Source organism: Triturus cristatus, chromosome 12, assembly GCF_964204655.1.
Source record: "Triturus cristatus chromosome 12, aTriCri1.1, whole genome shotgun sequence".
NCBI lineage: Eukaryota > Metazoa > Chordata > Amphibia > Caudata > Salamandridae > Triturus > Triturus cristatus.
The window spans coordinates 842,414,563-842,428,878 of NC_140595.1; the positions used below are offsets into that span (position 1 = coordinate 842,414,563).

A 14,316-nucleotide genomic window follows, 5' to 3' on the forward strand; every position below is an offset into this window, starting at 1 on the left:
CGGTGGCTCCGGGACGCTCTTACCTCCACCTGGAGCTGCCTTCTTTTTAAGGAAAAAGTGAGCCAGGTCCAGCTTGGTGATCCACGGCACTGTGAATGACCGCACGGTTCTTCCCTCTGTCTGCCTTTGTCTGTGCCTTCTCCCACCAATGTCCTGTGCCGACCCGTTGCATGTCATCTCCATGTGCCCTTGCTGCTTTGCTTCTTTTATATTTTTTTCATTGTTTTCTTTACCATTTGTGGATGCTTCATACACCTGAAAGATACCTCTCTCAATAGTGCAACGCAGTGTCTCCACGGTAATGATCACAGTGGAGGAAAGCACACAGAATAATTAGTTATAATTAGGGCTTCAACTCTGAACTGTTTTCTTGAATTTTTTCTTTACGTTTTCAAGTAGTTAATTTGTATGAGTATTGAGCTTCAGACTCCCACGCCCTTTTCAGTATTGACCCATAATTGAGCTCTGACGTTAATGCAAATACTCTATTTGTTGTAAGCAGAACCTGTCTCTTAATTTCCTCCAATTGCAAGCATTCCCACAGTCCATAGCTGTACACGAGAGTCTTAACGCTGATGACTTCCAATCTGTGGCTCCAGTGCACTATGGTTTGGAGGAGTCATTACTGTCTCACAGGCGTTTGCTGTGTTTGGACTAGTTCTGACCTTGCTAATGTAGCGGATGCTACTGGCTTGGTGACTGTTGAAGTGTTTGTACTGAAAGAGTTGTCTTAGTGAGTCCTATGCTGTACTGTTTTGCTAGAGTTGAACAGTTTTTTGTCTTAGACATGGCTTGTCGTCTTGTTGTTTTTTGTTCTTATGCATGGTTTTAATTCTTATTTCTTTGCTTCTAGCTCCTCTCTGAGCATGAATGTGAGTCTTTGTTTTAGTGAATATCCTTCTTGCTTCATGGTGATGTCTTTTTCGCTAAGTCTTTATGAACTTTAACGTATTATTGAGCTTATGATAAGTGTTGATGTTAGCACCAGCAGCGGGGATTGTATGAGACCCTCATTCACCAATAATAGGCTACCGAGCTCAGCAACACTTGTAGTGTGGACGCCAAGCAGTGTATTCTACAAATGGCTCTAATGGCCGATCAGCTCTGTATATCAGCAAGCGCACCCTTTGACATCGAGCACATGAGCATCTAAATATGACTTGTTTTTCCCGTAGTATGTTCAGAATGGTCTAATGCTGCATCTTAATGATTGGACCATGTAACAATGACCCTAAATAATTCTCTAAAAATAAATGTGTATCCTTGGCGAAACATCTACGTGTGGAGCAGCACATGTACTAAGGGTCTTGTTGATAACCACTAGTCAGGTGCTCCAGTGATTGTGACTTTGAAAGGCATGTTTAAGAGTAGCTCCGACCTCCATCACATTCAAAGACTCCATTTTAGAACCCCCTTCCTCCTTCTGGTGGCACATCTCACCTGCTGGTTCGTTAAACCTCATCCCTTGGAAGTCCATGCATTGCGCATCTGTTGCACATGCTCATTTCTGTGCATTGTTCACCTTTAGCATTGTTACCTGTGCATAGCAGCAGTAGTTGTGTTACCACAACAGTCTGCTTAAAGTTGTACAAAAGCCACTCTCTTATCCCAAAATAGAACTCTAGCTGCAGTGCTATCTTCAGATTTCTATGTGTGTTGTCGCTCTTTTATTTCAGACTCCGTGTTCTTGTGATGAATACATTGGGTTGACAGTTACTTTCTGCCACATGAGTTTGTGAGCATTAAAGAATAGTCAACAAGATCCTTATCTCCCAATACAGAGTTGCTAACTGTACCAGGATTGTTATACACCTTCTGTCAGTCTTGGCTTCTCAGTAAACCGCATTCCCTTTTGAAATCACGGTTTGTAAAACAGGACTGACTGAGAGCGATGCTCATGATTTGAGGTCTTTAGGCACTACGTCCACCTCCCTTGATACATCCGGTTCAGCGGGACTTAGTAGAGGTATAGCCATTAAAGAGAAGTATAGTTAGATGTGAATGCTTGTTCTGTGTGTTTTCTTCGCACTTGATAACATTACTGACCATAGTTGTGAATTCTAGTAGCTCCGATCCATGCAAATATTTCATTCGTCACAATTCCCTACCTTGCATTTCTTGTACAAATCATAAGTATATCTTCGAGGCATGTGTGCTGTAGATACACATGCTTTGCATACTCCTGCCATCTAGTGTTGGGTTCGGATGTTTGCAAGTTGTTTTTCTTCGAAGAAGTCTTTCGCAGTCACGAGGTAAGGTGACTCTTCCTTTCGGTGATAGTGCGCACGGGCATCAACTCTATTGTTAGATTGTTTTATTTCCACCATCGGGTTTCGACGTGTATTGCTACGCTCTGGTTCGAAACAGTACTTCGGGTTCCCCTGCATGTGCAATCCTCTGTACCCTCAATGGTATTGTTATCGTGTGCGTTTCCCTGTCTCCGCGTATCCATTCGATTGGGAAAGTCTCTCACCTTCGGTCGAAAACATTGTGGGTGACCTTCGGCCTAGCCACATCAGTCCAGCCTTCTGCTGATGGAACGGACTCTGTTTCAATTCTGTCCTCTGTGCCACTCCAAGTACCCTCGCACCAATCTACACCAAGTCTGCAACTTGTGCCTCTCACTGGAGCACAAGGAAGAACATTGTGAGGCCTGTCGGTCGTTCCAATCAAAAAAGACTCTTCGAGATTGTCAGGCTCAACGACAAGAATGCAGCGCCAAAGCACTCAATATACTCTTTTGAGATGAATCCGAACACGAAGTGACAGATACGGAAGAAGAGGAGGCCTTCTCGGTCGCAGAATCAGATTCCGACCTAGAGATCGAAATGGAGTCTGAAGATATTCCAGCGGGGCAGGTGGTCGTGAGTACTAAAACCCTGTACCCCATAAACTATCTTCCACTAAGCTTAAGGATTCTGCATCACCTCTGCCTTCAGGCCTTGGTCGGCACCAAGACAATGTTTCCAAAGTCCTGCCCTCGGGCCCGGCACTGAAACACACGGTCAAGCCTTTGGGATCAAGTCGAGTCAGATAGACTTCGGATCCAAAACATTGCGCTCTGAAACACAAGTTCAGTTCGGAGCCGAAACCTTTGTTACGAAGGATAAAAAGGACAAGTCCGGTTCGGCACAAGACCTTTGGCAACAAATCAAAAGAACATCTTCCAGATCCCACGGAACTGATCTTAGATGTCATGAAGAACAGATTAGACCCGAAACAGAAAAAGCTATTCATTAATCCAGATACTGTCAGTTCAGAGGCCACTGAATATAAGAGTCCTCTTAAGAAGAAGGACATTGCTACAAGTCCAATCCCTCCTACTTTGCCATTCCCTCCACCTCCACCATCTACTCCATTACCACAACTGCCAGGCTCAGATCCACTGCACATAACACCACAGGGATCTCCTCATACACAGCCCGACTTACGAGATGATAATGACAATGTCCCTTTGCCAACAGATCCATTGGATGATTATCACATTGATCCACCCATGGATAATGATCCAGATCTTTACCCTGCAAAACCATCACCTCCAGATGAAAATGTCTCTTCTCTAGAGCCGATTCCCAGGGCAGCAGCATACCATGGAGGTACACTGCACAAAGAGGCTTTAGGTGACTTTTTATGTGAAACACGAGGATCTTCACATAGAACTAGTCAGAGTCTCCCTATGTTAAAAGGCATGATGAGGCATGCAGATGAGATTTTTAAGGACCCTGTTTGTGCCCATATGTTAACACCCAGGGGTGATAAGAAATACAAACCACCAACCTCTCACCCTGTCATATTAAAGGACAGCTCCCTTTAGACTCACTGGTAGTTTCTAATGCTCATAAGAGAGCGAACTCACAGACCTCTGGGGATGTGCCTCCCCCAGATAAAGAGTCTAAATTAATTGATGCATCTGGTATGAGTGGCTACTCAAGTCGCTATCCACTGGCACATTGGCAACATGCAAGACCTACTATCTGGTACGACAGGGCACACTGGGATGAGCTGGAAAGCTTACTTCAATACCTCCCTGAAGAGCACAAGAAGAAGGCACAAGAGCTAGTCCAAGAAGGAAAACATACGTCTAATTCTTCTATTAGATGTGCTCTAGATGCTGCGGACACTGCAGCAAGAGACGTTAACACCAGCATTCTACTACGTTGACATGCCTGGCTTAAGATTTCAGGTATTAAACCAGAAGTCCAGCAGTCTATTTTAAATACCCCCTTTACAAGCAACATCTGTTTGGACCTCAAGCTGATGAGGCTTTAGAACAGATGAAAAAAGACACTGACGTGGCGAAGTCCATGGGAGTGCTTCAGTCTCCATCAAACAGATAATCCTTTTGCCACACATTTTATAGAGTGGGGGTCGAAAAGTACATCCTCAGACCCTAACGCTTCCTCATATAAGTCAAACACACAACCCTCTTCCTCTATAGGCTTCTATAGAGGAGGGTATAGAGGAAACTATTTTAAAGGTAGGGGTAAGAGCACACCACCGCGTAACTCCCTTTCCCCCAACAAACAGTGACTTACCTACACTTCCGCCCTATTATTTAACACCTGTTGGGGGAAGAATTCAACAATTTCTCCCCATTTGGCAGTCCATAACGTCAGACAAATGAGTGCTAGACATTATCCCACATGTTTATTCCACTTTGCACTCGCAAACTCTCCTCAAACAAGAGGTACAAGCTCTTTTAATAAAAGGAGCCATAGAACCAGTTCCGTTATAGTACCAAGGTTCAGGGGTGTTCTTTCTGTATTTTCTGATCTCCAAGGAGGACGGCTCCTTCATACCAATTTTGGATTTAAGGGTGTTAAATCTGTACATATTGTCAGAACACTTCCACAAGTGCTTCTACTGCTACAGCAAGGCGATTTTATTCCACACTAGACTTAAAAGACGCATACTGTCACATTCCGGTTCACCCAACACATTGCAAATACCTCTGATTTGTGATAGCCGGAAAACACTATCAATTCAAATTACTCCCGTTCGGAGTAACCACTGCTCCTAGAGTGTTCACAAAATGTCTAGCAGTAGTGGCAGCACATCTCAGAATACAATTCATGTCTTCCCATACCTAGACGACTGGCTCATCAAAGCCAGCACACACCAAAGGTGTTTACAACACACTCAGACTACATTAGACCTACTCCACCAATTGGGTTTCACAGTCAATGCACAGAAGTCTCATCTTCAGCCTTCACAAATACAATCCTATCTAGGAGTGACTCTAAACCCTTGCACAGCTATAGTCTCTCTCAATGCAGCCAGAATTCGAAATATTCAAATTCTGCTACTACAGTTTCAGACCAACAAATACTTAGCAGTCAGGACTTTCATGCAACTGGTATGAATGATGGCTTCATGCATTGCAATAGTGCCTCATGCAAGGTTACACATGCGTCCTCTACAAGAGTGCTTAGCGCGTCAGTGGAATCAGTCTCGGGGTCAATTAACAGATCTAGTGTTGGTAGACAGCCGCACCTATCGCTCTCTGCAGTGGTGGAACACACAAAACTTATCAAAAGGGCATCCCTTCATCGACCCTAATCCACAACACGTACTAACAGCAGACGCATCTTTCACAAGTTGGGGTGTCCAACATCACAATTTCACAATTCAAGGTTGTAAGACCTGGGGTCACCAAGCCCTAAGTGGGTAACGTGACTCGAGCGGCTGGGCACCCAAAGGCTTTTGTGTAAAGCGACCATACAACACACACCTCCTCTGAAGCAGGGAACGCACACAATAAGGGACGCCACACTGTAGGGTTTATGTAAACAACTCAAGTTTATCCAAGCAGATGGGCATAAAGACAGTTCAGTATATGCAAATGCAAGTTATCAGATGTAAATGCAGTTTATTCTATGTAAGTGCAATTCATTAGATGTCAATGCAGTTCATTAACGATAAATGCAATTCATGAGATGTCGATGCAGTTCATTAGCGATTAGCATATGTTGCGCCCATCAACCATAACAGTGCTGTAGGAAGTACCTGATACAATCTGGAACAGCGCTCTAGAACCCAGCGCTACTCGTGATAATTGCGCCGTGAATCCTGGTGAGCAGAGCCTGCGAACACAGCATTACTCGTACTAAGTGAGCTTCAAACACTCCAGAGCAGAGCCTGCGAACACAGCGTTACTCGTGATACTGGAGCCTTGACCGCTTTAGAGCAAAGCCTACCAACACAGCGGTACTCGTAATAATTGAGCATTGAACACCTTAGAGCAAAGCTTACCACCACAGCGTTACTCGTGATAATGGAGCATTGAACGCTTCAGAGCAAAGCTTACCAACACAGCGTTACTCGTAATAATTGAGCATTGAACACCTTAGAGCAAAGCTTACCAACACAGCGTTACTCGTAATAATGGAGCATTGAACACCTTAGAGCAAAGCCTACCAACACAGCGTTACTCGTAATAATTGAGCATTGAACACTTTAGAGCAAAGCTTACCAACACAGCGTTACTCGTAATAATGGAGCATTGAACACTTTAGAGCAAAGCTTACCAACACAGCATTACTCGTAATAATTGAGCATTGAACACTTTAGAGCAAAGCCTACCAACACAGCGTTACGCGTAATAATTGGGCATTAAACCCTTCCGAGCAAGGCCTGCGGACATAGCGTTAATCGCAATAATGGAGCATCGGGCACTTCAGAGCAAAGCCTACAAACATAGCGTTACTCGTAATAATTAAGCATGGAACGCTTCCGAGCCCAGCCTGCGAACATAGCGCTACTCGCATTAATCGAGCTTCAAGTACTTTGGTGCAGTTCGTGAGGCACACCGCTGCTCGACAGTCTCGGAGACGAGGGGCAATCCCTCGGCGGGGTGTCAAAAGTCTTGAGGGGACGGGGGGACTCCCACGGAGGGGAACCAGGGTCTCAGGGTGCGGTGCTGCTCCCGGCCTGTAGGGGGCGCACCGGGTCCGGCCCAAGCCTCCCGGGCTTACCTTGATCTCGACGTCTTGAGGCGTCCCCACCAGCTCCGAACTCCGCAGTCGGTCCTTCCGCGACGGGGGCAGGCCACAGTCCCACACACCTTCACCAGCAGCTGCGACGGCAGCGACGGGGCCCCGGCTTCTCTGCAGGCCTCGACACGATGAGGGGTGATGATGCACACTTCAGGCTTCCGGGCCGCAGCGGTGAGCGCGCTCTGGTCCCCGCACTCCAAAAGGGGGGGGTCAAATTAAGCGGAGAGTTCCGCGCTCGACGGGGCTTGCTGCACGGGATCCCAGACCAGGTCAGGGAGCGCAGGGGTCACAGCGCTAATACCTGGTCGATCCCCAGCAATTCCACAATCAGCTTTGGCAATAAGTTTCAGTTGTCAGTTCTGGCATGCAGTCTCAGCATTCAGTTTCAGCATGTCGTGACATGAGGTTTCAGCATTCAGTTTCTGCATTCAGTTTCTGCATTCAGTTTCTGCATTCAGTTGCTACCTGAATTCTTGATAGCGCAGATGTCTCTGGCGCCCTTGGGGGGTTCTGTTCCTAGGGGGTAGGGATTGAGTTGGCGACTAGGTCCTTCCTAGTCAGGCTGGGCAGAGGTTCCCTGGGTCCTCCTACTGCTGGGCAAGATCAGTGAGCTTTACAGGATCCCTCACTCACTTAAGAGGCAGCACCTAAATCCTGTCACTCTCAGAGGCATAAGTCCCTGGCTAGGCCCTACCGCCTAAAACTCCTGCGTGGATTCTCCAGCTCTGCTTTACCCCACTGGCCAACTAACTAGAAAAAGTTCCCTCCCTCACCTAAGTAGCCCTAGGTCAGGTGACCTCTAGCCAAGGCGGCAAAAGTAAAACCACACCTCCCTTCTAGAAGGTTCCAGCACATTCCAGGAGCTTCCCCACTCTACCTATGGGACAAAAAGGCGGGCTGGTGTTGCAACATTGTTGTGGGGTTCCAGCCAGCTTCTGGCAGCTAGGGTGCTACTAATGAAGACCACTCTGCAGTAGCAGGGGCCTGTGGCAGCCATCTTGGGAGAAGGGTGCACCTGCACCTTAACACTGATTGGCAATGAAAAGGCGCCCGGAGACCTAAGTCCAACATAAAAATGAGGGTGGAAAAAATGAGGCACGATCAAAAATAGAAGGGGAGACCACCCTAGGGCTGACAGGTCCAACAAAGGTCTATGGGACAACAAGCACAAAACTCCTCACATCAACTATCTAGAGCTTCTAGCTGTGTATCTAGCACTCAAAGCTTTTCAGTCTCACCTCCTAGGGAAAGTTGTCCTAGTCCGCACAGGCAATATGACAACGATGTAGTATGTACAAAAACATGGGGGGACACATTCTTTGCAACTGTTGTGCCTCTCTCAGGCCATTTGGCAATCCATCCCAAAGTCCATATTCTGGCAGAGCACTTCCCAGGAGTGTACAATCAGATTGCCGGCCTCAGCAGAAGTCGGCAACAAATACATGCGTGGCAACTTCATCCCCAAGTTCTCCTTCCATACTTTCAAAAATGGGGATTCCCACAAATAGATATGTTTGCCGCAGTTGACAACTCAACATGCCCAAACTTCACCTCCCAAGTTTCCACACCCTCTAGCCAAAGGCAATGCCCTTTGGACGAATTGGCCAGGGATATTTGCCTAAGCTTTTCCGCCTCTCCCGCTCCTTCCATTTCTTGTTCGTCAGCTCAGATGAACATCCCTCACATTGATTCTAGTGGCTCCCACTTGGGCCTGTCAGCCCTGGTTCACCACACTCTTGGAGCTATCAGTGGTTCCACATCAAAAGCTGCATCTCAGTTCAAGCCTTCTCGCGCAGAACCATGGAGCAGTCAGACACCCAAACCCCAGGGAACTCAATCTAGCAATTTGGCCCCTGAAGTCATAGAGTTTGGCTATCTTAACTTGCCTCCTGAGTGTATGACCATTCTTAAGGAAGCAAGAAAACCTACCACCAGAGCATGTTATGCAGCTAAATAGAAAAGATGTGTTATATATTGTACTAACAACAATATTAACCCACTAGATCCCTCTACTCGAAATATAATTTATTACCTGCTGTATTCACAGCGTGCTGGTCTAGCCTACACTTCCATTTGATCGCATCTTGCGGTAGAAGCCACATATTTGCAAAAAAGGCAACATCTATCTTTGATCAAAGTTCCAGTAATTAAAGCATTTATGGAGGGCCTTAAAAGAGTAATACCACCCAGGGTACCTCCTGCACCAGTTCGGAATCCCAATATTGTGCTTACACGGCTCATGGGTCCATCCTTTGAGCCATTACACAACTGTCCGCTGCAGTTTCTTTCATGGAAAGTTGCCTTCCTCATTGCGATCACTTCATTGAGGAGAGTTGGCGAGCTACAAGCATTAACCTTAGACGAACCCTTCTTTCAGCTTCATAAAGACAGAGTAGTTCTTCGCACCAACCCAAAATTCCTTCCCAAAGTGGTTTCTGCTTTTCATATCAACCAATCCGTTGAGTTACCTGTGTTCTTTCCTCAACCTGATTCTGTAGCAGAATAGCAGAAAGAGCTCTTCATACGCTTGATGTCAGAAGAGCGTTATTGTATTATATTAAAAGAACAAAGGATTTTTGTAAAACAAAACAACGGTTGCATTTGCTGCACATCACAAAGGCAATCTGATCTCTAAATCTGGTATTGCAAGATGGATTGTTAAATGCATTCTGACCTGCTGTGCTAAAGCTAAAAGAACTTTATCCATACCCCCTAGAGCACATTCCACACTTAAAATAGGAGCGTCTATGGCCTTTTTAAGTAGCATCCCTATAGCTGTCATTTGTAAAGCTGCAACATGGTCCACCCACACACATTTACCAAACACTACTGTGTGGATGTGTTAGACACTTTTTCGAAAAACTGCAACACCTACCTGTTAGCCACCGCTTTGAAATAATACTGCTATATAGTCTATGGAAAGCATGTGTATCTACGGCACACATGCCTCGAACTGATTATGTTACTTACCCAGTAAGCATCTGTTCTTGGCATGTAGAGCTGTAGATTCGCATGCGCCCTTGCACCTTCCCGGGCACCTGTACTTGTTGCAGTTTTCATTATTTACGTTACACATGCATGGACATCTCTGTACTACACTCACTTACTCCATTCTCACCCTCTTGCGGGAACACAAACTAACAATGGAGTCGATGCCCATGCACACTATCACCGAAAGACGGAGTCACCCTACCTCGTGACGGGAAAGACTTCTTCGAAGAAAAGCTACTTGCAAACATCCGGACCCAACACCAGATGGCAGGAGTATGCAAAGCATGTGAATCTACAGCTCTACATGTCAAGAACAGATGCTTACTGGATAAGTAACATAATCCTTTCTTTGTTTTCCTTTCTCCTTGAACGGTCCAAAGTCCCATTCTTTGTGGCGCTGCAACACACCCTCTGGTGTGTCTGAGCTGGTGTACCCTAACACAGCAGCACAAATAATGGGAATTATGACCTTGGAGTCCCATCACAGCCTCCTGCTACATGGTTTTTGTAAAAACAAACCAAATTTTAAGAAAATGGGAGGGACAAAAAGAAATTGGACTTTAAGTTGGGGGAAAGATGATTTTAAATATGTGCTGTATTATTAATTGTGAAAATTCATCGACTATTGCATACACATTTTCACAGAGCCATGTAGCCCATCGTGTCCCGTTAAAACCATATGCAGTGCCCGTGCCAAGGTCGCAGTCAATGCAGGATCAACCAGCTAAGAGCGGGATTTCATTCTCAGTGAATGAATCCGTCCCGTTGCCACGAGGGGAATCGATCCAGCAGAATTCAGAGCCCAACACTGAAAACCCGTCTCCACCCACCCGTACTGGGAACAGAGAGGAAAGAGGACCCTGGGTCAGGATGGAGGCAGAGGTCCCACCGAAGGTAACCGATTAGAGGGTGGTACTGGTAGCGGGCTGGGAATCTGAGGTGGTGGTTGTGTGGCTTCTCAAACATCTAGAATCTGCTTGCACTGCCTGCATTCTCAAGCAGCCTCCTTCGAAGTTGGCTGCATCGCAATCAGGTGTTGGGCGACACAACTCAAATCTGTTCTCCTTTATTGACAAGTCACAAACAGGAGGCATTGCTGGTGCACTCTTGCACTGTAGTCTACATGTTTTAATGATTTGTTATTGTTACTGGATTTGGATGCCACCTGAATTGAGACCTGTTCTTGGAATATTCTAATATCTGTCTCCGTGCCATGGGTGAGCCGAAAGTCACTGCACAGCACCAATGTCAACCAGAACTGACCTGAGCTGCTGTGCTGAAGTGCTTCAGCTCTCTCCTTTCTCTTGTCTCGGATCTGCTGGCAGAATATCAGGAATGGTGTGTTTTCCCTAAAGTCATTTTCCTTCTATTTCTTTTTCATTTTTGAGTCTAATCCCCAGAAATGCGCAGCTTGTTGTTTGGGCTTCTTCTGCTGTTCTCCGCCCTGAATAGTAAGAGTTGCTGCCTTAGTTTTAAGTAAGATCAATCTACATCAAGAGCTTCTTTCAGACACCCACATACTTCATTTTACAAATTCCAATAAGCACACCCTAGCCCAGAAATGTGTTTGTGAGTTAAAGTTGTCCTCAGCACTTCGTGCTACCAATAGAAAACAGCAATCGAAATCTTACTTACTGTGGAGGACATCTCTATTGGGCACAGAGAGTGAAGCAGTACCTTCTGTGTACTTGTTGATGGCATCCCAAGAGTATCTTTATACCAGTATCGCCTCCTCAGCAACTCTTCTGTCCATCATGTACGAGGCGGGTCGATGGATCAGCGTTGCCTCCTCTCAAGCTTGCAATGATCCAGTTTTCAAGTTAAACCCTAGTCACCACTCCCATAAGCAGCGGACCTAGCACAGCATTGGGAGTTTCTCATCTTTTCTCCCCCAGCTTTGACTCTGGCTTTCCTGAAGTCAGGGGAGTCATTTGGGTCATTCAACAACTTGGGGAGGGGGATGGGAGGGTTCAGACTCGACTCTATCTTGGTGTCTGATTCCAAAGAAATGAAGCATTTTACCTTAGATCTTTGATGACCCAGACAGTGAATTTGGCTTTGTTGTACTGTGTGGCAAAAGATAAGCTCAACATCCTTCAGTTCCCTTCTTGTGCCGCAGAGGATCTTGAAGCTGTGCTATTTAAGGGTCTAGCTTCTACTTTTTTCAGTCACTTCCAACCGAGGTCTAGAGAGATGTCCCTTGAGCTCCATTTTAAGGGATTCACAATAGGAATGCTTCCATCACAATAGGAATGCTTCCATCACAATAGGAATGCTTCCATCACAATAGGAATGCCTCCATCACAATAGGAATGAGTCCATCACCATATGAATAATTCCATCACAATAGCAATAGTTTAGGAGTTGTATAAAGTGCTCAAGTCTCCTTCTGGAGCACTCTCAATACTGATGGAAACGTCTTCCCACATATTACTCATCTTACGAATATCCTCCGGTTGCAAAACTGTATTTGGAAGCTTTTTCTCCTGTAACTGCTCGACAGCATCTGCAGGCGGTACTATATGGCCTCAGATGCTCCTCCGCCTACACTTAATGTGACGACAACGAAGCATATAAAGCTCCAACTGGCACAGTGGCGGCACTTTCTTTTTTTCCACGCTACACTGACACAGGGCCAGACCTGTGCTTCAGCTTTTCTATATCGACTAGGTCGGATGTCTCCTCCTATTAATGTAGCATTTGAGCCCAGTCGTAGCTGCTGTTAAAAGTCCTTGATGTATCCATATGACGTGACCCTTCGGCCTGCCACTTCTGATCCTTAGTGCATCCAAAAGCCATAAGAGAAAGGGAGGCCAAGCTATTTTTGTAAGATTGCCAAAATGTTTGTCTTCTGCGGCTTGGGATCTTTCATAGATTCACATCCTTGAATCATTCCCCAGCATCGAAGTGGGAGTCCCAGGGAGAACTTAAAAGAGCCAAATGGGACATAACTCACCTTAAAGCAGTGTCATTTTAGTACCACAATCACCAAATTGGAAAAGACCTGAAGTCCAGCGAGAGAGGTGAGAGTTCCCTGAATTCTGAATTCCTACCGTCCCAAAGGGCATCTCGCCTCAAATTTCTGTTATTTGTTTTGTGGAAAGGAAGTCCCAGACCTTTGCTCGATCTTCAGCTAGATAAGCCATTCTTTCACTTCAAAAACGTCATGTTAAACTCTTCTTTGGATTTTAAATGTGCAGGTGTATAGGTGAGTAGGGAATTGTGTTTGTGTGTCATTAAAAAAAAGAGGTAGTGGTGGAAGAATATATTATACATACACGCTTTTTAGCATGGGATCTTGAGAATCCTCTCAGAGCCCTTGAGGCTTGTGGCAAGATGAGGGTCTACACTGATCATCCTACTGCTTCTACCAAGAGCTCAAACCAAAAGCCTGTAAGATATACAGAAAATATTCCTCCAAAACCGTCAGTGATCATAAAGAGAGGACTGATAAGGTGTTTTTAGAAATTAGGTGTTGAGTCTGTACAAAGTGCAACTTTGTGCAAAAGAAGAAAATCCACAAAGCTGTTTGTAGACTTCTAAACCACCAAAAGAGACATTGTCGACAACTAAACAAGCCTCCCACTCTTATGTGCAAAAGACAAAAATGTTTAAAAACCACTTTAGAAAATTGCATAGGCCTGCCTTTCCTTCACCTGAGCACCTATCTGTGAATAGAAAGTTGTTGATTATACCACCGCCAACTTCTCCTCAGTCCAAAGCAGTAAAGTCATCAATATTGCGCAGGTTGACAACTGTATAATTGGTTATGTTCTCCCCTTCTGAAAACGGAAGTTCGCAATGTCGTCGTCAGTACCCATTGGTGCCAATTCGTTGATGACAACACTGGCGGCAAACAATAGCTTGCTATGACCGTTTCATCGACAAAAACCCTGTCGAAGACCGCTCCACTGATGAGCATAAACGACTGTCCCATTGATGCAGCCTCGTAGACATCTAGAGCAGGATTTCCAAAACACCCTTCCTCAGACAAGATACTATCCCAGCCTCCTGCTACACGGCAGAAGAGTCTAATCCAGGGGATCATTCTGGCTCTGTTTACAGTCCAGGACACCGAAAAGTTAAATGCCAGGTTGCTGAAAAAGAGTTTATTAGCATCAGTGTAATCCTGACTCAACAATGTCATCGTATTACCTACGATTGCGGAAAGATGAATGGGCAGGAAACCGTGCCCATTACGGCCCTCACGATAATCCTTATGAGGAAGAGGATTAATAACCCATGAGCCACCAATGATTTGCAAGTGCCAGCTGATCCTAACAAAATCTTAGCAAACATGATGGCAGATTATTATGCTCATCAGCTGGCT

The 14,316-nt window shown here is 45.5% G+C and overlaps 1 protein-coding gene across 8 annotated transcripts in view; it reads left to right on the plus strand.

Moving 5' to 3' along the window:
- Positions 1–14,316, plus strand: part of MINK1 (misshapen like kinase 1) — a 965,829-nt gene that overhangs the window by 643,975 nt on the left and 307,538 nt on the right. For 4 of the 8 annotated variants that reach the window (XM_085637895.1, XM_085637897.1, XM_085637896.1 and 1 more), the window contains one exon: positions 10,632–10,880. The exons of the other annotated variants lie outside the window; for them this stretch is intronic. In XM_085637895.1, the coding sequence (XP_085494021.1) occupies positions 10,632–10,880 (249 nt within the window). The remainder of the gene's footprint in view (positions 1–10,631; positions 10,881–14,316) is intronic. 8 annotated transcript variants of the gene reach the window in all.